This window comes from Poromitra crassiceps, assembly GCF_964638095.1.
Source record: "Poromitra crassiceps genome assembly, chromosome: 8".
Classification (NCBI taxonomy): Eukaryota; Metazoa; Chordata; class Actinopteri; order Beryciformes; family Melamphaidae; genus Poromitra; species Poromitra crassiceps.
In genome coordinates, this window is record NC_139629.1 from 18,027,853 (window position 1) to 18,055,646 (window position 27,794).

General features: G+C 42.3%; 1 protein-coding gene across 1 annotated transcript in view; it reads right to left on the reverse strand.

Annotated features, from left to right (window-relative positions):
• The window catches only part of mast4 (microtubule associated serine/threonine kinase family member 4), a gene marked incomplete at its 5' end in the record, with an annotated part of 136,998 nt that overhangs the window by 103,333 nt on the left and 5,871 nt on the right, over window positions 1–27,794 (reverse strand). The window contains one exon of the mRNA XM_083641096.1: window positions 18,722–18,852. Within this exon, the coding sequence (XP_083497222.1) occupies window positions 18,722–18,852 (131 nt within the window). The remainder of the gene's footprint in view (window positions 1–18,721; window positions 18,853–27,794) is intronic.

Consider the following 27,794-nt stretch of genomic DNA (forward strand, 5'->3'; position numbering starts at 1 on the left):
ATGAATCCGACATCCTGTCTGCGGCAGACAGCGCGGGGCTAACGGACTTAGCAGGCTCGTTGCAGTCAATGAATCACTCGATCACTCTTAGTCGAGCACACCTGGAAGGGTGGGCTGGCAAAGGAGCCAGAGCGGCAGAGAGACTACACGTGACACAGAAGGCAGAGAGAGAGAGGAGAGTGTGAGAGAGAGAGAGTAGAAGAAGAAGAAGAAGAATTAATAAAGTGTTAAAAAGTGGTTCTGCCCAAGCCCGTCTTCTACCCAGTGTGAAAATGTGAGACAACTGTTGCGGGCTGATTTGCACGTGTGAAGGCCTCCCTCGCTCCGAACAACATGATTACCATTATCACGCGCACAATCGACTGGACCAGACCACCGCACTCCCCCGCACAGCCTGCTATCTGTGTACAACTAGCATCATTTACCCGGTATCAATTTCAATTTCACGCGTTGCCTCTATCTATTACCGCTCCTTCCAGGGACCGCACACATCGGAGTTTGGAGGCGGTCGGCAAGCGAGCACAGATCACTGATTCACAGTCACAAACCCAATGCCCCCCCCCCACACCACACACACACACTCTGCTCCCCTAATGAATTACAGTATTAGCATTTCGAAAATAAGTTTCCAATGCAATGATGCCAATTCCATCCTGCAATTCACAGTCTGTTTTCTCTCTCTCTCTCTCCTCTCTCTCATCTCTCTCTCTCTCTCTCTCTCTCTCTCTCTCTCTCTCTCTCTCTCTCTCTCTCTCTCTCTCTCTCTCTCTCTCTCTCTCTCCTCTCTCTCTCTCTCTCTCTCTCTCTTCTCTCTCTCTCTCTCTCTCTCTCTCATTTCATTCACTGTGGTACCGCTCTGTGAATATTAAGTGGACCCCGTCCATTCTCCTGCTCTCCGGGCCGGAGCTCAAATGACTGCTGGTAGCGAGCGTGTGGGACTGGAAAGACAGCTAGCCACTCCGGCTGCTGGAGGAGGACCAGGAGGGGGAGGGAATGTCAGACAGGTGACCGCTGCATCAACTTTGCTTATTGTTGGAGCCGCGCGAGACACAGGGTCGCGTACCTTCAACCTTTCAACCTTTCAAACCTCAGAGGAGGTTTGAAACCCCCCGTGGCTTTGAACAATGCGCTCCAAATGACCTGCGGGAATTAAAACATGACGCTATACAGTCCAACTGACTAGTCCCCGATTCACTGCGCCGTCTTCCGCTGCTTAAAAGGAAGAAATAAAGAAATAAATCCACTTCGGACTGAGGATGAGAAGCTGCAAGAACACAAGGGAATGGTCATTTGTCTTATTCACCCCGCGGTGTCAATTGAAAGTAAATACTGCAGGCGCTAAATCTCCTCCATGCAGCATTCTGAGAACAATTCATACAATAGTCTATTGGCCTGCCTCCAGCTCATATAAGCATTCAAATGTCAGCAAATGACTTCATGGGCAAAGGGCAAAGGCTGTGACAGCGACCACTCTTCATTGGGTTGCGTTTTTTTTTATGCCTGATGACTTAGCGCTCCCAGCTGCTCTGAGGATGGGTTTTTAGGGGGCCCATTATGTGACAATTAGTAATGTCTGCAACACTGTTTGGACCTCACCTGCAAGTTAACACTCATCGCCATAGGTGTCACCGAAGAGAACAAAACTTAAATCTAGAGCGTATCACTTTAAATTCACTAAAATAAATAAATAAAAAATCACAAGTGACCCTAATCATGTTCGATAGTATTAAATTGTAGTGTGGTGTATTAATATATGTTTAAAGAAAAAATAAATTTCAGGCTCCCTATTTGAATTCCAGGCGACCCCCACTTAGGGTCACGACCCTAAGGTTGGGAACCACTGGACTCTAACCTTAAAAACCTGTGTAAAGATACCAAGAGGAACTAATGGCTGTAATCTATCACCTCTCAATACCGGCCCTGTTTTCCAATCTTAAAGAAAACATGATATGCACAAATATAATGACCAAATTGTATGTGAATTTATGCATTCATGAGATGAGATGGATGTCAGCTTGAGACCACCTGGGAAATCCAACCGGCGTCACCTATAGCCTTTCTTCTCATTTAATTTCTCCCCACCGCCAACACACACAAAGTCACATTGTGCACAAGGCTATCAGAGCAGAATCTCCCAACAGTGAAAAATGTCATTTCCAACAGAGCAGATGACAGAGGGTCTGACATGATGCGTGTGTGTGTGTGTGTGTGTGTGTGTGTGTGTGTGTGTGTGTGTGTGTGTGCGCGTGCGTGTGTGATTTTAATTGTGTGCAAAAAGAACATTAGTTTACAATCTTCCATTAGTTTACATTATTTATTTAATTTAGTTATATAAACTAAATGAAAAAAAACAAATCTTTACAATCTAAAAAAAACACAATTGTAGGATACATTTATCAGTGACGTACTGCATATACTAGGATCACCATAGTTAGTTATATATTAATGCAACTGTGGGATGATTACACATAGACAAAGCACAAACAAATCAGCCAATCAGGAAAGAGACAGGGTAATTAATGACATCACCAGTCAATATGAAACTCTCCCCTGAGTCCAACATGCCATCACTGATCTGAATGTGGCTCTGGAATCAATAGAAATAGATAATCAATTAGAGCCAATCAGGGGGGAGGGGCTTAAATGACATCACCAGCTAACAGGAAACTCACGTTCATCTTGATTGCTTTGCTCCTTGATTGTTTTGCTCCTTTGCTTTTGCCTTTCGTAACATGACGTAATCATTAACATTATGTTAATGAGCTAACAAAGCTCGCTGGCACTAATCATCAATAAAACAGCAATAGTTTTGGATACATTTGAAGGCTTGGGAAGCTGGGAAGCTCTGTTACCCTACTCACCAGCACATCAACTTCAAAGGCTTTTCAATGACTTTCAAGGTCTTGTTTGTTTCAAAGATACAAAATTGGTATGTTTGGGGCATAAGACAAAGACATGACATTGATCAACACTAGATGTCATAGTGGCCCTATTGCCTATTTCTTATTCATGGTCTTCTCGTCAAAATGAGAACTGATTGAGATTGATAAATGTGCACTGTCCCTATTAAGATAGACCAAATCAAAGAAACATAAAAGGCCAAACACCATTTTTCTCTGAAATCCACAAACTTCCAAGGCTTTTTCCAACCGTTCACTGCCATTATATGGCAAAACAGGGCAGCAAGTCTATGCAGAAGTGATAACATCTGTAGTTCATCAAATGGCCACTTGAGGCTGGCTCTAAAAGCGAGTAAATCCCCATAGACCCGTATGTCAACATACCTGGCTTTACAACAGAATGAAACATGTTTACAGCCTGGTTCAAAACACGGTTTTATAGCTAGTTTCACCTTTCATCGACAACTGTACTGTGAGTTTTTATAGAACTCTGCACTCACCCATTTAGAGTCAAATAGATGATAGAAAAGAGGAGGTTTTGGGCGTGTGTGATAGCTGTGGCTCTGGAGCCATTTCACGCGAGCTGCACAAGAACTCCAAGATGGCGACGGCCATACTCCCATCTCTACAGTGTGCTTCAAAACAGGAGTCCATAAGCCAATGAGGTGAGTCACGGTGACTCCAAGTCGATCATATTTTTGACATGGTCTCTGAGTGTAAACAGGTCTCAAAATCACACAAACGCCGACAAAGCAGCTCTGTCTGACGATGTATTAAAAAAAACAAGTCTGCTGATTGTTTTTGTGAATCACATTACAGTATGTTATTAAACCATCTCAGTTTGACCAAGTGCAACACTGAAATTATTCCAACCGGATTTCGGTGTTACACTTGTTGATTTAATTTTGACAGAAAACAAAAGGACAACTGATAGTGCTGGTTTTGGCTCCTAACTAACAAAATAACAATACAACTGTAGCAAAATGCGAAAAATCAATTATCAATTCAAATTAATTTAATAAATAAAATAATAAAAAATTATATATCGAAAGTTTAACCTGCTACGATTTTTTGAATAATTCCCTTTAAAACAAGATACGTCCGAAGTGAGATGATGGAGGTTCTATCAACGCACGGTGACATGTTCAGTGAGTGTTCACTGGGCCACATGCTTTGCAGCGACATACTGCACCAAACAGTCATATCAGCAAAGGACATCACTGACTCCAATAATGAGGCAGGAGAGTCCACAAAGCCACAACATCAGGATTATGACGGTCTTATCTCCATATCACGCCACAAGTCCAGTATTGATTTTCTGCCAAAGAGCATCACAGTCAAGAGAGATGTGCCCCGCTACAGAAAGACCCTTACACAGCCAGGGGCATGACGGAGGAGCATACAGGAGGGAGGAGGGGGGGGGGGGGGGTGCAAAGCAATAGCAGGAGTCCTGGGAGGCAAGGGGGGGCAAGGCATGGCTGACAGAAACAAAGCAGCAATGAAGGTGCAGAGTCGAGGAGTAGAGGACACTTTGAGGGTAAAACACATTCCTATTGTCTGTATTTTTTTATGCCCCCTGAGCATCCAAAACATTTAATATATCTACTCAACAATAATACCAAGAACTGTCGAGGGTATTTTCAAATGACAAATGCAGTTTTAATTTCTGTCTAATAACATTTACCCCGCCTTTAGTTATCTTGCCTCTTGTTTACAAGAGAACGCCGGCTTCTCGAATATGCTCGTTAATATGAAATGGCGAATGGAGGGTTAGGGTAAAAAAAAGATTGATTATTAAAATGATTGCAAAGTACCCAGAGTTGTTTTTGATGCCATTTGGAAACGATAGACTTTGGAACTCTCAGCAGCAGCGCTCTAAAGAGGCGTCGTCGTGAATCTGATCGTATCTTACTAATATAATAGGGTGGCAATTCTGCGGCGGCGACCCACAAGCACAGTCCACACAAACACAATCCATCAACTGAGCGTGCAAACGCCACCGAGTGATGATGTCATACACACTGATGATGATGAACAATCCATCAACTGAGCATGCATTCGCCACTGACTGATGATTATGTCATACCCCCACCGATGATGACATGCCCCACAATCGCAGAGTGATGCCATACCCCACTGATAAGGTTGTGCCGCGACAATCGTTGAGTGGTGGCCATCTTGAATGTACAGCAAATCTGAGTGTGTGTGGTCAGGATGTGTACGTGTCGGAGCAGCAACAGTCTGCATGCTGGCAGCCTTCCACTCATTCACTGGCCAGGGAGTGATACTCTTCAGCAGGCCAGCAACACAACCAACCATCATCATTACATTAGAAAATAAAATACACATTCCATAAGAGCCGCAACATTCACAGTGAGGATACCGAAGAAAAAACTGCACCTTCAATTTAACGGGTTGAAAGATGAAGTGTTTGTATTTCAGTCCTAGTTTCCCAAGGTCAAATGATTCACCGTCTTTTCTGAGTCAATTGTAAAGGCTGGATACGGCTGTAGACGTACCCCTGAGGTTTCAATACAGCGCGGTCTACTCCAGAAGTTAGCGTGACGAGGAGCACATCAGCCATTCAGCCCGTGTCCACGCAAGATGCTCTCAGTGGTCAGCGGCATCGGATTTCCTCATGGTGCCAAGTATGCAGTCGCAGTGACAAACAGAGTGATAAGAAGAGGCATCGCAGTAACATCCATTGTGCTAGCAAGCACTGATGGACAAGAAGGGACACAGACAGACACATGAAAAAATACACTATCAATGACAAAACACATGTGTAGCCGATACAAAACATTTAAAAAGAATGTAGAAAAGACAAATTGTGAAACTAGTTTGAGAAGACGGCATTGTGTTTGTGCTCCATTGACCCTGGCCTGGCCTTGGAAATCATTCATTTCAATCAAGAGCCTGAAGCTCATGTTTGCAGAGTCTGAAGAGAATCAACAAATAAAGACGTGGAAGTGTCCCGCGAGCCTTCCCACCACGCCGAGAGGACACAGGACAGAGGACAGAGCACCAGAGCTGCAACAATTAGCCGATTAATTGATTAGTCGATCGGCAGGAAATTAATCAGACAATTATAATAAAACTGTATCACTATTTTCTTTTTTATAATCGATTAATCATTTAGACTAATTTGTTTTAAAGAAAATACTCTCTATACGCTATACTCTACTACTACTCTACTAAAATTATCTTGTTCCAGCTTACTTAAAGATGAATATTTTCTAGTTTCTTTAGTCTAGCACTGTAAAACTGATTTTCTTTGGGTTGTGGTGGACTGTTGGTCAGGACAAAAGGAGACATTCAGGATGTCATCTTTTGCTTTGCGGGGGGAAAGCAGGAAAAATGTGTCTTCTGAACACAGAGAAAAATGGAGTTCTCTGCAGCAGCTTATTCATTCCTGGACAGACGTGGAGCCGCAGGTGGTGTAATGACGAGATCGCCCTTCAACTGGAGGATCTGTGCTCAAGGCCTCCTATCAACACGCCTCCGCCCTGCTGGAGTGTCCCTGACAATGCAGCCCTGCCAGCACCAGGGCTGCTGCTGGCATGCAGCTACGCCTGGCCCTCTGAGCACCAGGGCTGCTGCTGGCATGCAGCTACGCCTGGCCCTCTGACCTCCCACTGGAGGCTGGCGGGTGGAAAAAACATTTGTTTCTACAGGGATCAGAGTGGAAGTAGAAGTTATTAAACGCAAATGTCTCTACATTCAGTTCGCAGGATTTACTGTCTGTGTAGCAGCCAGTCACAAGCTCAAGTGTGGTGTTCCATTTCCAAATACTGATGGAAATGCACTAGCGCCCTCCAGTGTGGGAAATAATTGAGAAGTTACAGAGTGCAGTGCAACTGACTGTAGTGCTGGTTGGTTACTATAAAGCAGGGATATTCAACTTGCTTTGTCCGGGGGCCACTTCTGTATAATGATAGGAGGCCAGGCGCCAGTTAACAGAAAAAACATATTGTTTCTGTACAGTAGCGGATTGTAGGTTTTTTTGGGGTGTCAGCCGGAGTTTAGTCTGACAATTTTGTGCACACAGGATAGTTAAATTAGTTAGGTACATAAGTGCCTGAGCGGTGAGCAGACGGCGGTATTTGACAATTTAGCTGGAGCTCAGTCAAACTTTATTTAGCATTAGTTTTCATTGTGAATTAGAAAATGGTCGGGGGGGCCACTCTGCACCCTATCGCGGGCTGCAAGTTGAGTATCACTGCTATACAGTCATAGTTCGAGCACACACACGTGCACGCACACACACACACACACACACACGCGCGCGCACGCGCCCCACACACACACACACACACACACACACACACACACACACACACACACACAAAAGATCCTCAGATGCTTTATAACCTGAACATCCATATGGGGGTAAAATGGTGTCAGATCAGCTGTAAATGGACAGATTATGATTCACAAATAGATAGTACAATCTGTAAACACATAACACGATCCACAAATGTGAAACCCAACTCACAAATATATTTAAAATCCACAAACACACACACCATGATCCACAAATGTGAAACACAACTCACAAACATATTTAAAATTCACAAACACACACATCATGATCCACAAATAGAATTCAGTGACTTGTATTTCAAAACCAGAATTTCTGTTTGTAGATTGTTTCGCATTTGTTTTCAGAGTTTTGACACTATTGTACCGCTGTTTTATGCTGCAATTTTCTACAAATGCACTCTTCACAATTTGCAAACAAACACAGTCTAACTTGTATTTTCAAACCACTGTTTCCAGACACACATACAAATCATGTGCAATCCACAGTGTTCAAGTCTCAAATCTGTTTGCACATCAGTGTGTGTGTGTGTGGATCGCTATGCTAGGTCTTCAAGTGTTGAATTAGTGTTTGCACATCACAGCCTGTGTGTGGAATGCATTGCATTTGTCTACAAATCGTTTTGACACTCTTGTTGCGCAGATAAAATCCACAAATGTAATCAGCCAATGAGGGGGATCGCTTGCAATGGGATGTCCCGCCTCCTCCATAACCCCTCCAAAATAAAAGCACCGGGCTTGTGCCTGTCTGTCTGGCCGGTCGGCCGCTCCCTCATGCAGGAGATGAAGTGGAGAGAAACATGGAGAGAGGCCTGGCTCAATTAGTGGCAGCGGCAGCTGCCTCGGCAGTTTACCGACCTGCCACGGCAGGTCAGTTGCTGCCACTGACCTGTAGGGGCGCTGTTACCCGACCTGACGTGGCAGGTTTGTAGGGGCGCTGTTTACCGACCTGCCGCGGCAGGTCAGTTGCTGCCACTGACCTGTAGGGGCGCTGTTACCCGACCTGACGTGGCAGGTTTGTAGGGGCGCTGTTTACCGACCTGCCGCGGCAGGTCAGTTGCTGCCACTGACCTGTAGGGGCGCTTTGGCTCCAAATTGCACCAATTTTCCTTCCGTTCCCGAGATATGGCCAAAAAAAAAAATTTGGGCTCCAAATTGCACCAATTTTCAGCAGGGGTTGTAGCCATTTCAGTGGTCTGTACCACTAGGGGGGCGCTAAAGCGAATGGTCCGGACCAGTTGGTGTGGTCCGTCACTGTACCACGGACCACTGGTGTGTGGTCGGTCAGGTGGTCAGTGTGGTCTGTCACGTGGTCCGTCAGTGTTCCTTCTCATTTTAATGCATGGTCAGTCAGCACAGACGCTCTGACCATGGTCCGGACCACTTAGTGTGTGGTCGGTTAGCTGGTCAGTGTGGTCTGTCACGTGGTCCGTCAGAGTTCCTTCACGTCACAATACATCAGTCAGCGTACAGGTGCTCTGACCATGGTCCGGACCGAGGGCAACACGAGCCAAATTCATGTGAGTCAGTCAGTCAGTGAGGTGATGCACATCGTCAGAATGCCCTCTGGGTGAAGCACACAGAGCGTGGGCCTGTAACTTATGGGATCTGTGCTTGTTTTCTCCTACACTCGGTTTCCTCTGGTGAAATATAGAGCCACTAGGGAGCAATAATTTCCTCTTGCCAATAAGTTATTGCTAAGGGCATCATTTCATCTTCCGCTCAATAACAAGCACAATATTGTTCTTTATTATTGTCTTTTATTTGCTACACAGCATTTCAATAGATGTCTGCAAGATCCGATTCCTTACTCAATTTGGTTGCACCTTTGGTGCTCAGCCATTGCTGTGATGATTTTGCTCTGCATCTTTTCCATGTTTTTTTTCTGTCGATGACGTTTCATTTTCTTTTGTTAATATTTCCTTTGTCTGTTCTTCCATGGTGGCTATCGCTGCTCATGCCAACTAGGTTACTCAGTTCTAGGCTACGCAATTCTTCTTCTCCAAAGAAACTGCTGTGAAACAGCTGGGAACAAAACACATCACTTTCTAGGTGTGCAAGAGGAGTTAGCATCTCAGAGCTACTTGACACCGACTGTTTAGAGGTGTGTTGTATCTTGTGAAGAACAGTCTGTCTACAACATCCTATACTTTGGAACACTTTAATGAACCATTTGGTGTGGCATACCCTCCCTCACCTGTGAGGGTGCGAGGCCCTAATTGTTCCTGGGAGCTGATTCGACAAGCAAGGCTCCAGCGATGAAAAGGCATGATCGCAGTAATTATTGATGACAGCAATAAATATAAATGATTGGGTATTATGTTAAAACTAGGTGTAGGCCAGTATTGTCTAGTTGTGATTTAGTGTTCAGGGGGATGGGGGCTGTTCTGAGCTGCGGTGGGTCCTGATCACCTGACCGACCACACACGGGGTCCGGACCATGGTCGGTGCGTCTGTACACTGATCATAAGACGAGGAGGAACACTGACGGACCACGTTATGTGACAGACCACATGACCGACCACACAGTGAAGTGGTCGTGACCATGGTCAGTGCGTCTGTATGCTGACTGCGATGCGAGGTTTCTACAAAGCTGTCATGGCATTATTTTCCAACTGAGCTGAGCGGCCTGGCAGAATGAGTTTGTCTTCATGGCTGAGCTGACTGAGGAAATGTGTTAAATCAATTTAAAAAACTCTATTCAAATTTATTTATCTCCCATGCATATCTAAAAATGAATGTGTCTAAGTTCTAGCTCTTTCCTCCTGTCGTTCGTTCAGGGTGCCCTAGATTAACTTACATGGTATTTTGTTGGCTTTGTTGTGGCACAGGGGAATTCTTGCATCCATGTAATCACACAGACTTATTCCTGTTAATTCTTTTATTCTCTTCACTGGAATTTTCCCATGTCTCCTTTATGTGCATCATTTTCCCATGGTGCAGCCGAGGGCAACACAAGCACTGATCATAAGACGAGGAGGAACACTGATGGACCACGTATGTGACAGACCACATGACCGACCACACACTAAGTGGTCCGGACCATGGTCAGTGCGTCTGTACGCTGACTGACCATGCATTAAAATGAGAAGGAACACTGACGGACCACGTGACAGACCACACTGACCACCTGACCGACCACACACCAGTGGTCCGTGGTACAGTGACGGACCACACCAACTGGTCCGGACCATTTGCTTTAGCGCCCCCTAGTGGTACAGACCAATGGTCTGTACAGACCACTGAAATGGCTACAACCCCCTCTCCCAATTTTAAACCGAAGTATAAATGTCGGGAGATGTCTTCACGCACAAAGTTTCATGCAGTTTAAGGCATTTTCCTAGGAGTTATGAGCATCTGATGTTGTAACTATTTAATGTAAAAAAGGGTACATTGCTCATCGTTGATTTCGTAACTTCAACGCACCTTCTACTAGATGTAAAATCCGACGAGCTTTCCAACCGCATCAGTCCCGTGTCTGTAGCTGCTTCCGTTCCCGAGATATGCCCAAAAAACCTAAAAAAAAAAAAAAAAATTTGGCTGCAAATTGCACCAATTTTAAACCGAAGTATATATGTCGGGAGATGTCTTCACGCACAAAGTTTCATGCAGTTTAAGGCATTTTCCTAGGAGTTATAAGCATCTGATGTTGTAACTACAAACCTGCCGCGGCAGGTCGGGAAACAGCGCCCCTACAGGTCAGTGGCAGCAACTGACCTGCCGCGGCAGGTCGGTAAACTGCCGAGGCAGCTGCCGCTGCCACTAATTGGGCCAGGCCTCTCTCCATGTTTCTCTCCACTTCATCTCCTGCATGAGGGAGCGGCCGGCCGGCCAGACAGACAGGCACAAGCCCGGTGCTTTTATTTTGGAGGGGTTATGGAGGAGGCGGGACATCCTATTGCAAGCGATCCCCCTCATTGGCTGATTACATTTGTGGATTTTATCTGCGCAACAAGAGTGTCAAAACGATTTGTAGACAAATGCAATGCATTCCACACACAGGCTGTGATGTGCAAACACTAATTCAACACTTGAAGACCTAGCATAGCGATCCACACACACACACACTGATGTGCAAACAGATTTGAGACTTGAACACTGTGGATTGCACATGATTTGTATGTGTGTCTGGAAACAGTGGTTTGAAAATACAAGTTAGACTGTGTTTGTTTGCAAATTGTGAAGAGTGCATTTGTAGAAAATTACAGCATAAAACAGCGGTACAATAGTGTCAAAACTCTGAAAACAAATGCGAAACAATCTACAAACAGAAATTCTGGTTTTGAAATACAAGTCACTGAATTCTATTTGTGGATCATGATGTGTGTGTTTGTGAATTTTAAATATATTTGTGAGTTGTGTTTCACATTTGTGGGTCATGGTGTGTGTGTTTGTGGATTTTAAATATATTTGTGAGTTGGGTTTCACATTTGTGGATCGTGTTATGGGTTTACAGATTGTACTATCTATTTGTGAATCATAATCTGTCCATTTACAGCTGATCTGACACCATTTTACCCCCATACATCCACTCTACCCAGGTAACAAACAGACTGAACAGACATTGGGATATTAAAGTAAATGGCTGGTATCTTAACCAGATTGGATTAGCTTGTGCTTTTGATGACATCTCACCAGGATGAGACGAGGGTGTCGTACAGCCATCAGTGTTGTCTGAGAGGACACAGAAGGACAGATAGTGCCTCTTCCCATTCTGTAGGTCACTGCTATGAGGTAACTGTAGGTCACTGCTATGGGGTAACAGTCATTCTGTAGGTCACTGCTATGAGGTAACTGTAGGTCACTGCTATGGGGTAACAGTCATTCTGTAGGTCACTGCTATGAGGTAACAGTCAACGATAACTTCATTCAGTCCAAACTAGGGATTTAATTCATTAGGGCACCATGGAATCGAATTAAAATGTTCTCAATCTATTTATTTCCCAGTTATGGGTTTTTGTATATTTTTAAGTATCTCAACTTTCAAAAATGCACGCATTTTATAGTGTTACTATTACTCAGTATAGTAAATGATCTGATTATTGTGAGCACTAACATTGTGTGGCTGCTTATGCCTAAAAAGAGTATTGCATCTGCACAAACACAAGATGCATTTACACTTTCCAAAACAATAAAACAAGCTGATTTATAAAAATGTAAAACAATAACAAATAAACCCATTAACAAAACATACCCGACATTAATTAAAACAGAGCTCCATAACAGCACACAACAAATAAGATGAAACCGGCAAAAACATAACTAAGGGCCCATTCAGACCAAAAGCGTTTTTGGAGCTTCTAGCGTCTTTCTGCAATTCATTCTCTATGTAAGGACGCGCTAGACGTGCTCCTCTTTTAATGAACGCACCTGGCGTTTAGCGCTGGTGGCGTCTGTTGTTTTTGGAGGAGCGCTCTGGGCGTTTTAAACATTGAGGAAAAGCGCCCTGTTCGTCTTTTTCACTCTTCCTACCTTTTTCAACCTCTGCTGCAGCCAGAATTAGCAATAATCTGGCTTTCATGTTGACAGTGAACAACATCAAACAGACAAAACTAGCTGGCTACCGTCCTTGTGGTCGTTGTGTTCTGATCTGTACTGCACGCGACTACAGGGGGAAACAGAGCACAAAAAAAACGCTCCGTGCGCTGTGTTTTGTGCACAATGGAATCGCTCTCAACATGATTTTCATAGCGTTCTGACCGCTTTGGGTGTGAACGCCGCCTAAGACTATCAAAGACATAGCAGTTCATACAACAGAAAGAACAGAGGCAACATGAGGTTAATAATTTACTGAAAATACTGAAACTGAAAATACACCCATACGCATCAAGCAAAAAACGTCACACACGGAACTGTTCAGAAGTGTCACGGAAAGTGTGACAGTCACTAGATTTGCATAGTATGAGTAATGAAATGCCATGTTCATTTTGCAAAATGTTGCTTCCTTCCAAGTGACAAAGTCTAAAAGTACATCATGGATTCTACAACCGCCTGGTTAAGCTTCTCCAGACCACACTGGTGGCTGGCAGTTCTAGTGTTGATTTTCCCCATTACTCTCAAGGCTGGGCTCCCACTGGCTTCAGGCTTTTTGCCATCAATTTGCCATCAGCTCAGCACATTTACTGTCTTATTTATGAATGTTGACCGATGATGATGATGATGCAGTACAGGCAGTAGGATGATATTTTATGGGAAATAGGATTTGAATGTCAGTGGTGATTTAGATTCTCTATAGCAAATTTTAATATCAAGATTGCAAAACAAGTTAATTTTAATATAAAACAGAAATACGAAAAATCATCCCTTCACTTCCACATTAACAAATTCAAATAAAATACTTTACAATTTACAATACTTTATTTTTGCCATTATGCTTCTGTGGACATAGTCTATTTTAGCTTGGTTTGTATAGATGGTGTAGCTCCTCAGGTAAGCAATCCTCCTGCAAGTACAATCCCTTATGTATCATGATGTCTGTTGGAGAAAAATATAAGTTCCATGCCATTTCCTAATCAATATTTTCTAATCAATAAGCTATAGGCCTATTTGCATAATTATGCTATAAGTTCCATTCCATTTGACACATAGACTCACACTGACATCTCACCCAGCCCCATAGAGAGGACTTCTCCTCTTTGCTGAAACCTTGGGCAGTGCATCGTGTCCAATAACAACTGATAACAGTTTCCCTGTCAGACTCAAGTGGACGCACACACATTTCCAAGGTTCATCCACCTCCTCTCTGCCTTTTCCTCCTCTCTGCTCTGCCTACCTTTGCCTATAAAGCATATGTTCACTGTCGGCCATGGGCTGAATAATTGACTCTGTATGACATATCAGAATGTGTACATTGAGATTCATGCCCTCTGTCAATATGCATATTGCAGAGAATGTAAGCTATTAAATATACTTTATGTTAAACAGTCCTGGACTCAAGGCTCAATTAATTTGGTATTAGATAAGCTGTGATATACATTTACATATACATTTTAGCGGAAAGAATAGATTTTATTCTCTATCAATTGGCGTGTCACGAACAGGATATCTACGAGAGCGGGTAAGTCTGAATTAATTTCATAATTCATTACTGAAGCTGTCGTCTGATATCTAAAAGAATCTGAAATGTTTGCATATTGTGGGTGTGTCAAAATGACATTGTATATAACTGTAAATATGTATGGTTTATATAATAACCTAAGTTAGTATCTTGTGGGTTTCTTGAGACAAGGGGGGACACCTCAATGTAAATAACTGTAAATATACCTCAGGACCATTAAAAACTCTCTTGACAGGCTGTATTTGGCAGTGACCTGGATGGTTCAGTGGTAGCTGCAGAGCAAGAGAGCCTGAGAAGCGTTATCACATATTGCCCTAAAGAGCCAGAAGGCTGCCTAGCAGCGACTATTATAGTCCAGTGGGAAACTGCGGTGATTCTAGGCATATGCTTGATACGGTCTTTAAGAACCACACGACATACTAAATAAAACCAAAAGATCTCCCCATAACATACCACTCACTCGAGGGGTGTGTGTAGCCCCATGAAGCAATCATAGTTGTCTAACCAATATGGTTGAGATGTTTTTGAAATACCTACAATGTGTAACAAGCATGTAACAAACAAACAAACAAAAAGAAGCAGCTATTTCATTGTAAAACAAAACAATTTCTTAAGAAGCCTATTAAAGGAGTTGAACAGGAGGTTTGCAAAAAGTGTATTTTAGCCAATCCCAAAATACAGAATCAATTGTCGATTGAACAAATTGATCTGTCACCAAGTTTGTAAATTCCAGATACCCCACACACGGACGGAACTGGTCAACAGGAGAACAACCGTCCCTCTGTCACCAGAGACCCCACATCGACTAAAAGGTAAAGTGTTGAAAATTACTTTACACACACGGACACTATCAGAGATCACAAGTAAGTGATAAACAAAATACGTAGTTCTCTCTCTTAGTTCTCTCTCTCTCTAAAATACAGGTCTATTACTTTAGGTCAGTTTACTTCCAGAGTTTTGCCTTGACCTGAGAGGTCAGTTTACCTCCAGAGTTTTGAGTTCACCTGAGATGTGTGTTTTACCTCCAGAGTTTTGAGTTGACCTGAGATGTGTGTTTACCTCCAGAGTTTTGAGTTCACCTGAGATGTGTGTTTTACCTCCAGAGTTTTGAGTTGACCTGAGATGTGTGTTTGCCTCCAGAGTTTTTCCTGAGAGGTCAGTTTACCTAATCAGTGATTTGCCTTCTGCCAAAGAGAGAGAGAAAGAGAGAGACGTAACAGAATTGATCAAAACAACGGCTCACCGAGTCGTGTGTAAACTGAAACAAATAGCCTACTGTAGATAAGCCTAGGCCTGCTCAGTTGTCTTTTCATACTGTAAGGAAGCCATCTGGTTCTGCTCTCTGAAAAAGCTATCATAATGGACGCTGAAGGGCTTTGTAGAAGGCCGGAGTGTGAAGGAGCCAGAGAGACAATTAGACAGCTTGAGATGGTTATCAGACAGTATGGAGATGAGCCCGTAAAATTTGACACAGGTACCGAACAAAGTGTTTTAAATATGGCCAAGCAGATACCTGTGAACATACAAACAGACTCAAATCATTTGCCAGATCAGATGGTTCAGCATTCTGGATCAGCTGACCACATGCCAGTACGCATACACCCTAATTTCACTCTGCATGTGCCTCGAAAACGCCCCCGTTATAAAGGCAACCGGAAATGCTACAACTGCAGGGAAAGTGGTCATTATGCAATTCAATGTTGTAATAAGCCCCAGGTTCAATCCCCAAAACTTTGAGCACACAGATGCTGTGATCAGATCAACATGGGTAGAGAAAAAAAATGTTTTGGAATATAACAGGCTGAAAGAATTTGTTTATCTTCCCTCAGAACAACTTAGCCAAAACATTAGCCTAGCGAAAACAATTTGGAATACGACGCCAAGCTAGTCTATGGCGACACCTCCAGGCTGATTGTGTTAACACACCCTGAGAGAGCAAAGTGATTGAATGTTTTGTTTGTTATGAATCAATAGAGTGAAGTAAGCTCTGCATTATTTAAAGTGCAGTAAGCAAATTTGAATAGTAATAAATAGACTGTTGATTATTATTTTGAAAATAAATCCTAATAGAATGTGTTGTGTAGGATGAAGACTTCCTGTGTACGATAATCTGAATCTGAAGTATTTTCTTAAACAGAAAAATGCACATTTATCAACCACCAATTGGGTGGATGAGAAATCAAATTAAGTGGGCATACCAACATTTAACTTTTGGTATGTTTTCAACACATAAGCAAAATTTACACTTACCGTAAGTACGGGTGAGATGTTTTCAAAAGTATCTATAGATAAGACAATGACCTCGGAGGACAGACAGTCCTGAGTTTGCGTTTGGAGCATGTGAACAATGTTGGCCCTCACTGTTTTATCTAGTGGGGTCTTGCCATCCCCAAAATCACTCAAGTGAACTGCCTGGGGTCTAGCCCGCCCCCCCCATGTAAAGCCCTCACCAACAGCACTTTCTGGGGTCACCCTCCGCCCCATTGCACATTGCCACAAGTCCACAAGGTCAATTCATTGCCACTCTGTAAGCTGTGAAGGCAGACTCAAGGAGCCATCTTGTTTATGAGGTCCATTGCAAACAAATTATAAAATAAACAATTGAATATGTACTCACAGAGTATCTCAAAACATTATCTGCCGTATGTACGTACTTGTTGTACTAATAACTTGTAATGAAGTTATTTTGTCTAAAATACAGGCACATTGTGAAATCTAATGTTTATAGTTACGGGTTGTACGTCACAGAAAACCTTCAACACCAGCACAAATCTGTACTTTGAGTACTGTGCTCCCTAGTTTAGTAAACTACTGGAGAGAGTACGTTTAACTGTGCTCACTAGAGTAAAGAAAATTATTTCTATTTTCAATATAAAATGAAGTGTTTTAAAGTATCATTTTAAGAATAATCAGTTATATGATACTGTGATTATGTTTTAATGAATATGATTAATCAATGTTATGAATGTTTTGCATTTTAGAAAGTTTCAGTTCATTATTCCAAACAAACCAATATTAAAGTAAACTAGAAATAGAATTTTATTCTAATAAAATAGTTCCCAAAAAGAAATTAAACCACTGCATGGAGATGGGCTATTAAATAGTTTTTAATAACAACAATTACAACAAAAGCACCAGGAACAAACAAATAAATGAATGAACTAGAGTCATCACATGAATGATGAGAAAAAATTGTTCCTGTTGTGAATACTTTGAAAATATTTTACTTAAAGACATGATTCCTTTTAGAGGAAGGTCCGAAGGACTCAAGCGTTGAATAAAGTGAAACTGGAAAATATATATATACATACATGTAATGTATATAAGAAGCTTCTTTTACAAAAGTGAAAAGATTTAAGTGTGATTTGGAACACACTGAATATTAAGTTCAATGCATTATATATTAGACTATTTGCATTGAACCATATAGAGTTAAGATTAGTAGGCCCACTCCTATATATTATAGCAGCAGTGGTGATGTAATTTTGTCATTATATTACTAAAATCTGTTTTCTCTTTCCAATAGATAATGGAGATGCGGTGATATGAGCTGAGACTGCGCTGGACTGCATATTGATCAAAAATTCTGTGTTCTTTCAAGTGTTTAATGTTTCCTATGTTTTCAAAAAAAAACCTGCCCAGCCCTGGCCCACAATTAAGTACAGATACAAGCATTATATTGAATAGTGAACTTAAATTTTGTAATTATTATTGTTATTGATGAACATAACAATTGGGTGGATTGTTGGAGAAAAATATAAGTTCCATGCCATTTCCTAATCAATATTTTCTAATCAATAAGCTATAGGCCTATTTGCATAATTATGCTATAAGTTCCATTCCATTTGACACATAGACTCACACTGACATCTCACCCAGCCCCATAGAGAGGACTTCTCCTCTTTGCTGAAACCTTGGGCAGTGCATCGTGTCCAATAACAACTGATAACAGTTTCCCTGTCAGACTCAAGTGGACGCACACACATTTCCAAGGTTCATCCACCTCCTCTCTGCCTTTTCCTCCTCTCTGCTCTGCCTACCTTTGCCTATAAAGCATATGTTCACTGTCGGCCATGGGCTGAATAATTGACTCTGTATGACATATCAGAATGTGTACATTGAGATTCATGCCCTCTGTCAATATGCATATTGCAGAGAATGTAAGCTATTAAATATACTTTATGTTAAACAGTCCTGGACTCAAGGCTCAATTAATTTGGTATTAGATAAGCTGTGATATACATTTACATATACATTTTAGCGGAAAGAATAGATTTTATTCTCTATCAATGTCATAACCTGCATCAGTGAAAATGACATAGAGCAGCCTTTGTTTGCCTTGCATCTGCCAGTCAAAAGTATGAGGTAATGATGGGAAGACGCGTCCTAACTGGATCAGGATGCGGGACACGGTGGCAGGGGTCACGAAACAGGAAGTACTTACCAGGCTGGAGGTGAGGGAGGGGTCAGAGTTGCCCAGGTTCTGGGAGCGCATGCGGACCAGGTTGGAGGTCTCGGACGGCGGCTGCCACGCCTGCTGCTGCGGGGTGGTGGTGGTCAGCAGGAGGTACTGCCCTGTCGGAGCAACAGAGTGACGTTCAGTTGAAAAGTGGCAGAAAGACATTGACCACAACACAAGCAGCTGTCAACTAGGGCTGCGCAACATGGACAAGAAAATCATATCTCTGTATGTTTGGGATGAATGGCAATGATACAGGATATTTCTATCCAGTGGGCTAAATGGTCAGTTGTAAGTCAAAGCCACGTGTGAGATGCAGTGTTGGGCAAGTTACTTTCAAAATGTAATATACTTCATATTACAAGTTACTTTAATTTGAAAGTATTAAGTTACTTTACAATATTACTGTCTGTGTAAAGTAACTTGTTACTTATTACACTACGTTTGCATTACTTTGACCAAAACAACAGCAGCAGCAGAATGACATTGCCGCCCCGGAACCATCCCGAAAAATAATTTCAACCAACTTGAAGTCAGTGTAAACAATCCAAAATTCTAAATGTTATTCTTTTCCTTTGTTATTGTCATCTATAGTGGTTATTTGCATAAAAACACACAGTTTGATTAGGAAATGATTGTATCTTTTTTAAATATGTGCTTTGATTTAAAAAAAAGTAACTCAATTTGTAACTTGAGTTACTTGACAAAGTAACTGGGATAATATTACTGCAATCCTATAAGTAATAAGTTATATTACTGAGTTACTGCTAAAAGTAATATATTACATGTAATATGTTACTTTTGTAATGAGTTACCCCCAACACTGGTGAGATGTCACCTTTTGTCTCAGTCTGGTACGTTCAGACAATGACAGCACTTTACTAGGGCTGACCCGAATGCTTCGAAGCTTCAATCGATGTCATGCTAATCGATGTCCAAATCACTATTCAAACGCTTCGTGTGTTTTTTCCCCCTTACATCTATTTTTAAATAGTAATCCAACATTAGTCATTAGTGATAGTTTTTGGCCTCACAGCGCTCATCTAACGTTACCTTACCAGCATTGAAACTGCGACAGTTGACCATCGAGATAATAAATAAATAAAACGCATTTACGCTTCAAAAATCATCAAGGGGGTCCTCATTCGTGAAGATGATCTCGATGAACACAAAGTTCGCCGTTAAACTTTTGTCAACCCCCGACCTTATTTCAAGCATTTAACCAAAATCTCTGCACAAAATGAATTTTATATGAAGAAGGACCCGGAAAAGTGTTAGCCTGCAGCTCTTCCGGACATTAGTACTACCCATCGAAAGTACGTCAAGAAGAAACAATAGAAGTGTTGTCTTGCCCTCCACTGTCCCCAGATGTACTATAAAAGGAGTGAATGGGGAGGGGACATAGTAAGAGCTCAATTGACTTAACACTAAGGCAAGATAATCCTAGTTGTCGACCCCCCTTAGCTGTACAGAGCTGAAACCCATAATGTCAACTGTGTGTGGACAGGCAGGACAGCAAAGGGTTAATCAAATTAGACCAGAGGGAAAGGAAGCTCATTAAGAGATCACACTGACAATCCCGAGTCCTTACATAAGCACACAGCCCCGACAGACACAGCTCCAGCTCCATAACCACACAGCCCCGACAGACACAGCTCCAGCTCCATAACCACACAGCCCCGACAGACACAGCTCCAGCTCCATAACCACACAGCCCGAACAGACACAGCTCCAGCTCCATAACCACACAGCCCCGACAGACACAGCTCCAGCTCCATAACCACACAGCCCCGACAGACACAGCTCCAGCTCCATAACCACACAGCCCCGACAGACACAGCTCCAGCTCCATAACCACACAGCCCGAACAGACACAGCTCCAGCTCCATAACCACACAGCCCGAACAGACACAGCTCCAGCTCCATAACCACACAGCCCCGACAGACACAGCTCCAGCTCCGAGGAAGAAGCACCCGACAAGTTCCATGCGAGTAACAACATGGAATATGATGAGAACATGAATGTGTCAAGCAGACAGCGAGAGGCAGTGGCCAAATTCAGCTCCCAGTGTTGGCAGCTAGATGGCAGCAAGTGTTCAAATGCCACCTCGACTATCCCTCCACTTTTCACCTCTGTCTGCCATTCGGATGTGTGTGGATTCCACACAGAGCCCCGAGGCAAAACAAAGATTAACACGTCAGAAGATTAGCAGCATTGCATTAGCAGCGTATTGAAAAAGCTTCTACACGCCGTCTTCTGGTTTGCCTACCTCCCTACTGTATGTTATGACCTTCAGGAAATATTCCTCCTTAGGATGAAGAGAGACATTAGATCAGCATCATGACAGAGGTGTGACCGAGTCAACTTTGCTCAAGTCCCAAGTCAGTCTCAAGTCTTAAGGCACAAGTCTCAAGTCAAGTCCCAAGTCTAAATGTAGATGACCAAGTAAAGTCCATGTCATCGATGTCAAGTCTAAAGTCTAAATGTAGATGACCTGACCAAGTCAAGTCCATGTCATTAAAGTCTAAATGTAGATTACCAAGTCAAGTCCCTGTCATTGATGTCAAGTCTAAAGTCTAAATGTAGATTACCAAGTCAAGTCCATGTCATTGATGTCAAGTCTAAAGTCTAAATGTAGACTACCAAGTCAAGTCCATGTCATTGACGTCAAGTCTAAAGTGTAAATGTAGATGACCAAGTCAAGTCCATGTCATTGATGTCAAGTCTAAAGTCTAAATGTAGATTACCAAGTCAAGTCCATGTCATTGACGTCAAGTCTAAAGTCTAAATGTAGATGACCAAGTCAAGTCCATGTCATTGATGTCAAGTCCCAAGTCTAAATGTAGATGACCAAGTCAAGTCCATGTCATTGATGTCAAGTCTAAAGTCTAAATGTAGAAGATGACCAAGTCAAGTCTATGTCATTGATGGCAAGTCTTAAGTCTAAATGTAGATTACCAAGTCAAATCCATGTAATTGATGTCAAGTCTAAAGTATAAATGTAGATTACCAAGTCAAGTCCCTGTCATTGATGTCAAGTCTAAAGTCTAAATGTAGATTACCAAGTCAAGTCCATGTCATTGATGTCAAGTCTAAAGTCTAAATGTAGATTACCAAGTCAAGTCCATGTCCTTGATGTCAAGTCTAAAGTCAGAGCAAGTCAAGTCAGAACGAGTTAAGAATCCAGTATAGAAAACTAAATATCTAGGCTTTTCAATGCAATGTGGTTTTAAAACCTGGTAAGAGCATTGTGAGTTTGATTTCTATAGTCAGTTTCAACTTCAATAAATTAAATAATTGTAAATTCAGGAAATCTTATTTCAATTTGGTTGTCTGGTGGAAAAAACACATACGTTTAAAACTTTAGAAACCTTTTCAAGTCATCAAGGTACGAGTCAAAGTCAAGTCTCAAGTCAGCAGAACTCAAGTCAAGTCAGGTCTCCACCTTGGTGAGCACTGGAGGTTGCTATGCAGTTATGTCATAAATCTCCTAGAAGTGTCATCATCTCTCATATGTGTATATTTCCATTTCCTGTTGAAGGAAGCCCAGCGGGAGGCAGAGAGGACGATTAACAGTCTTGGCCTCGTGGAGGAGGAGGAGACAAGTAGTCTGTACTAACACATGAGTCAATATCTCTCGTCTAGTCCATGTGGCCCAAAGCAGGTACAGTAGTCTGTACTAACACATGAGTCAATATCTCTCGTCTAGTCCATGTGGCCCAAAGCAGGTACAGTAGTCTGTACTAACACATGAGTCAATATCTCTTGTCTAGTCCATGTGGCCCAAAGCAGGTACAGTAGTCTGTACTAACACATGAGTCAATATCTCTTGTCTAGTCCATGTGGCCCAAAGCAGGTACAGTAGTCTGTACTAACACATGAGTCAATATCTCTCGTCTAGTCCATGTGGCCCAAAGCAGGTACAGTAGTCTGTACTAACACATGAGTCAATATCTCTCGTCTAGTCCATGTGGCCCAAAGCAGGTACAGTAGTCTGTACTAACACATGAGTCAATATCTCTCGTCTAGTCCATGTGGCCCAAAGCAGGTACAGTAGTCTGTACTAACACATGAGTCAATATCTCTCGTCTAGTCCATGTGGCCCAAAGCAGGTACAGTAGTCTGTACTAACACATGAGTCAATATCTCTTGTCTAGTCCATGTGGCCCAAAGCAGGTACAGTAGTCTGTACTACTAACACATGAGTCAATATCTCTCGTCTAGTCCATGTGGCCCAAAGCAGGTACAGTAGTCTGTACTAACACATGAGTCAATATCTCTCATCTAGTCCATGTGGCCCAAAGCAGGTACAGTAGTCTGTACTACTAACACATGAGTCAATATCTCTTGTCTAGTCCATGTGGCCCAAAGCAGGTACAGTAGTCTGTACTAACACATGAGTCAATATCTCTTGTCTAGTCCATGTGGCCCAAAGCAGGTACAGTAGTCTGTACTACTAACACATGAGTCAATATCTCTTGTAGGGATGCAACGATTATTTTTTTTGATCCACGATTATAGTCTGAGAAAAAACCACGATTATCACGGTTTCACGATTATTGTTATGGACGTATAAAAATCACATGAGCATTCTCTAAATAGAGGTTTTATTGTATTTCCCCCACAATCTTAACAGTTGCTGCCTTCCGGAATACTAATGCACGATATGGATTTTTACAGCCGATAGTATAGGCCTACGCTAACCGATAAATATTCTCCTGGCCAATAACCGATACGTTAAACATACTATTGTTACTTTTTTCACATTTTTGTATTTAAAAAAATAAGTTCTTAACCTGTATTTTATGCACACCTGGGATTAAAAAAAGAAGAAAGGGCAGATGTAGTGAGCAAAGATGGATGATTTAATATTCCATGGCTCTGACCTAATCAAATCTAACTGACATCACTATTGTGAACATAAAACAAACAACATTTCTGATATAATATATATAATATATATATATATATATAATACAAAAAATATTGTATTATTATTTTATAGAAGCGAAAGCCTAGCTGCTTAGTCTGCAGAAAAAAACACAAAAGGCATAGTAACTTAGACTCTTATTGGCATGTTACTGGCAACTAAATGTGCCGTCTGAAATGAATTTTGCATTGGGGTCAGTTCTATTGAAGTGATGATGGGGCAGGCATGGAAAGCCTCACTATAAGCCATCATGTGTCGTTTCACTTTTTACTGGAAAATGCTCCCTCTGGATTAAAGAAAGGACACTCTGTGGTGTTGACTGGTGTTTGTTATGTAAATGTGCGCATTTGTTTTCGTTGTCTCAGTCAGATCATGACTGCCAAGCAGCTAGCTACGTTAGCTTCACGTTATTAGGCCTACATGTAACGTTAGCGGGTTGCTTTTGGAGTTGACACAAACCCTTGATGTTTCTTTTCGTGTAAAGCATGAGGTTCTCTATGGTTTAGGCCAGCGCTGGGAGCATGAAGTGCTTTAAATGCGGGGATGTTTGGTCACAACGAGCTTGAGGAACTGTGTACGCTAGGCTATGGCCAGCTAGCTAACATTAGCCACAACAGCTAACGTTAACGTCAATGACTGTATGTTAACGCTAAACAAATCCGCTGCCTCTTCCCCACGTTTGGTTTAACGTAACACCAGCTCAGACTTTCCCCTAATCTCAGAAACCTTGCGGGACATGTATTGCAACATTTATGTTGGGCTGGCATCCATGGCTAGGCTAGACTGGCTACTACTGGGAGACATGGCAGCTGCCTGTGTTTGGTGCCTCCGCTAAATAGTCCGTGCGGAAACGAAGCGAGAGAGACAGGTTCCTCTCCTTCCAGCGCCGTCTGCGCCGCATGGTGACGGACTGTTGTGAAACAAAACACTCGGTGTAGCGGAGCCTCTGCGGTTATATAACCGTGACGTTTTAAATCGCGGTTAATAGTCAAACCGGTTAACCCCTGCATCCCTAATCTCTTGTCTAGTCCATGTGGCCCAAAGCAGGTGCAGTAGTCTGTACTAACTAACACATGAGTCAATATCTCTTGTCTAGTCCATGTGGCCCAAAGCAGGTACAGTAGTCTGTACTAACACATGAGTCAATATCTCTCGTCTAGTCCATGTGGCCCAAAGCAGGTACAGTAGTCTGTACTAACACGAGTCAATATCTCTCGTCTAGTCCATGTGGCCCAAAGCAGGTACAGTAGTCTGTACTAACACATGAGTCAATATCTCTTGTCTAGTCCATGTGGCCCAAAGCAGGTACAGTAGTCTGTACTAACACATGAGTCAATATCTCTTGTCTAGTCCATGTGGCCCAAAGCAGGTACAGTAGTCTGTACTAACACATGAGTCAATATCTCTTGTCTAGTCCATGTGGCCCAAAGCAGGTACAGTAGTCTGTACTAACACATGAGTCAATATCTCTTGTCTAGTCCATGTGGCCCAAAGCAGGTACAGTAGTCTGTACTAACACATGAGTCAATATCCCTCGTCTAGTCCATGTGGCCCAAAGCAGGTACAGTAGTCTGTGCTAACACATGAGTCAATATCTCTCGTCTAGTCCATGTGGCCCAAAGCAGGTACAGTAGTCTGTACTACTAACACATGAGTCAATATCTCTTGTCTAGTCCATGTGGCCCAAAGCAGGTACAGTAGTCTGTACTAACACATGAGTCAATATCTCTCGTCTAGTCCATGTGGCCCAAAGCAGGTACAGTATGTCTGTACTAACACATGAGTCAATATCTCTTGTCTAGTCCATGTGGCCCAAAGCAGGTACAGTAGTCTGTACTAACACATGAGTCAATATCTCTTGTCTAGTCCATGTGGCCCAAAGCAGGTACAGTAGTCTGTACTACTAACACATGAGTCAATATCTCTTGTCTAGTCCATGTGGCCCAAAGCAGGTACAGTAGTCTGTACTACTAACACATGAGTCAATATCTCTTGTCTAGTCCATGTGGCCCAAAGCAGGTACAGTAGTCTGTACTAACACATGAGTCAATATCTCTTGTCTAGTCCATGTGGCCCAAAGCAGGTACAGTAGTCTGTACTAACACATGAGTCAATATCTCTCGTCTAGTCCATGTGGCCCAAAGCAGGTACAGTAGTCTGTACTACTAACACATGAGTCAATATCTCTCGTCTAGTCCATGTGGCCCAAAGCAGGTACAGTAGTCTGTACTAACACATGAGTCAATATCTCTCGTCTAGTCCATGTGGCCCAAAGCAGGTACAGTATGTCTTTACATCGTGTTGGGCTTCTGTAAACTTACATGTAGGGACTTGTGGAACTTAGGGATCATCAAATACACACTTTTAAAGAACATTTTAAATACCGTACTTAAACTTAATTATTAATTCCGATTAAAAAAAAACATATTTTGTCCTTATTTAGTATTAGTATAGTATTAGTATATTACGTATCACTTTTACTGAAAAATTAGAGACCAATTTCCAAACTTAATAATAATCATAATAATAATTCAAATAATAATAATTCAAATCATATTTATTATGTCATTCCCCCACCGTCAGACCGCTCCAATAGAGGCAAACACATGGCTTGCCATTAGACACAGACCTGGACTAGTGAAATAAACACATTGATAAGGAAAACTGTTCAACTTTCTTCTCCTCTGTGCAGACAAGACTGTAGGCCTCAGTATGGCACCTAGTCAAGAAGAGTGCTACTGATACTTCATATCTGTCTGCCTGCAGGCAGACAGATATGAAGTATCAACTGCAGCTGCGAGCATATAGATACTGTGACGCATATAAAGTATACTGTGACACACCACGCTATGTCACAGTTAGTGTACTCTATATGCTCACAGTTATAAAGTATACTGTGACACACCACGCTATGTCACAGTTAGTGTACTCTATATGCTCACAGTTATAAAGTATACTGTGACACACCACGCTATGTCACAGTTAGTGTACTCTATATGCTCACAGTTATAAAGTATACTGTGACACACCACGCTATGTCACAGTTAGTGTACTCTATATGCTCACAGTTATAAAGTATACTGTGACACACCACGCTATGTCACAGTTAGTGTACTCTATATGCTCACAGTTATAAAGTATACTGTGACACACCACGCTATGTCACAGTTAGTGTACTCTATATGCTCACAGTTATAAAGTATACTGTGACACACCACGCTATGTCACAGTTAGTGTACTCTATATGCTCACAGTTATAAAGTATACTGTGACACACCACGCTATGTCACAGTTAGTGTACTCTATATGCTCACAGTTATAAAGTATACTGTGACACACCACGCTATGTCACAGTTAGTGTACTCAATATGCTCACAGTTGCATCCGGAGCCTTACGGTAAAAGTCAAGAGAAGTGTGGGGGAAACAAACAGGATGAGGGGAGAAAACTGCGGTCCTTCCTTCCTTACCGGCAAATACTTTCCTCACTAGAGTCCATCACTTCCCAGCAGAAAGGAAATCTCTACTGAGAGACTGTTGGACATTTTTAGAAAGTATATGTAGCCCCGCCCACTTTGACCCAGTTGTGTTATGACTTCCTGTTCAAAACACAGTCTGTTTTACCTGCTCACTAGTACTGTACTGTCACAGGAAGTGTCAACACAATAGGAAGTAACTGGCCTGTGTTGGAACATAAGGTGAATAATAAGAAATATGGGAGAAAGGTAATGCGTTTTAATTGCAGCGCAGTTGAAGGCCAGGTATTTGCAAGGTCAGCAGGGTGCGAGTCTCCCCCCGCTCCCCGCCCAGCCTTGTGCAGACGCCCCCCTGTGGGAAGTACAATCATGACTGCAAATATAAACAGGACAAATTAACAATCTTCACACAAGGCCGCTTTTTCGACTGGGTTTCATACACACGTTGAATTTGCCATTTGAAATGATATTACCTCACGTCCTGCGTTAGTGGTTGTCATTCATTTTTTCATTCTGAAACTAAGTTGTATTAAAGTTGTATTAGGTCATTTTTTGAAGGACCCCATCTTCATATAAAGGGGCCACACTTGTCGTCTCGACCCCAAGGTTTGGAAACTCTGGGGTTCTTTAAATTAAGCAGTACATTCTGATTG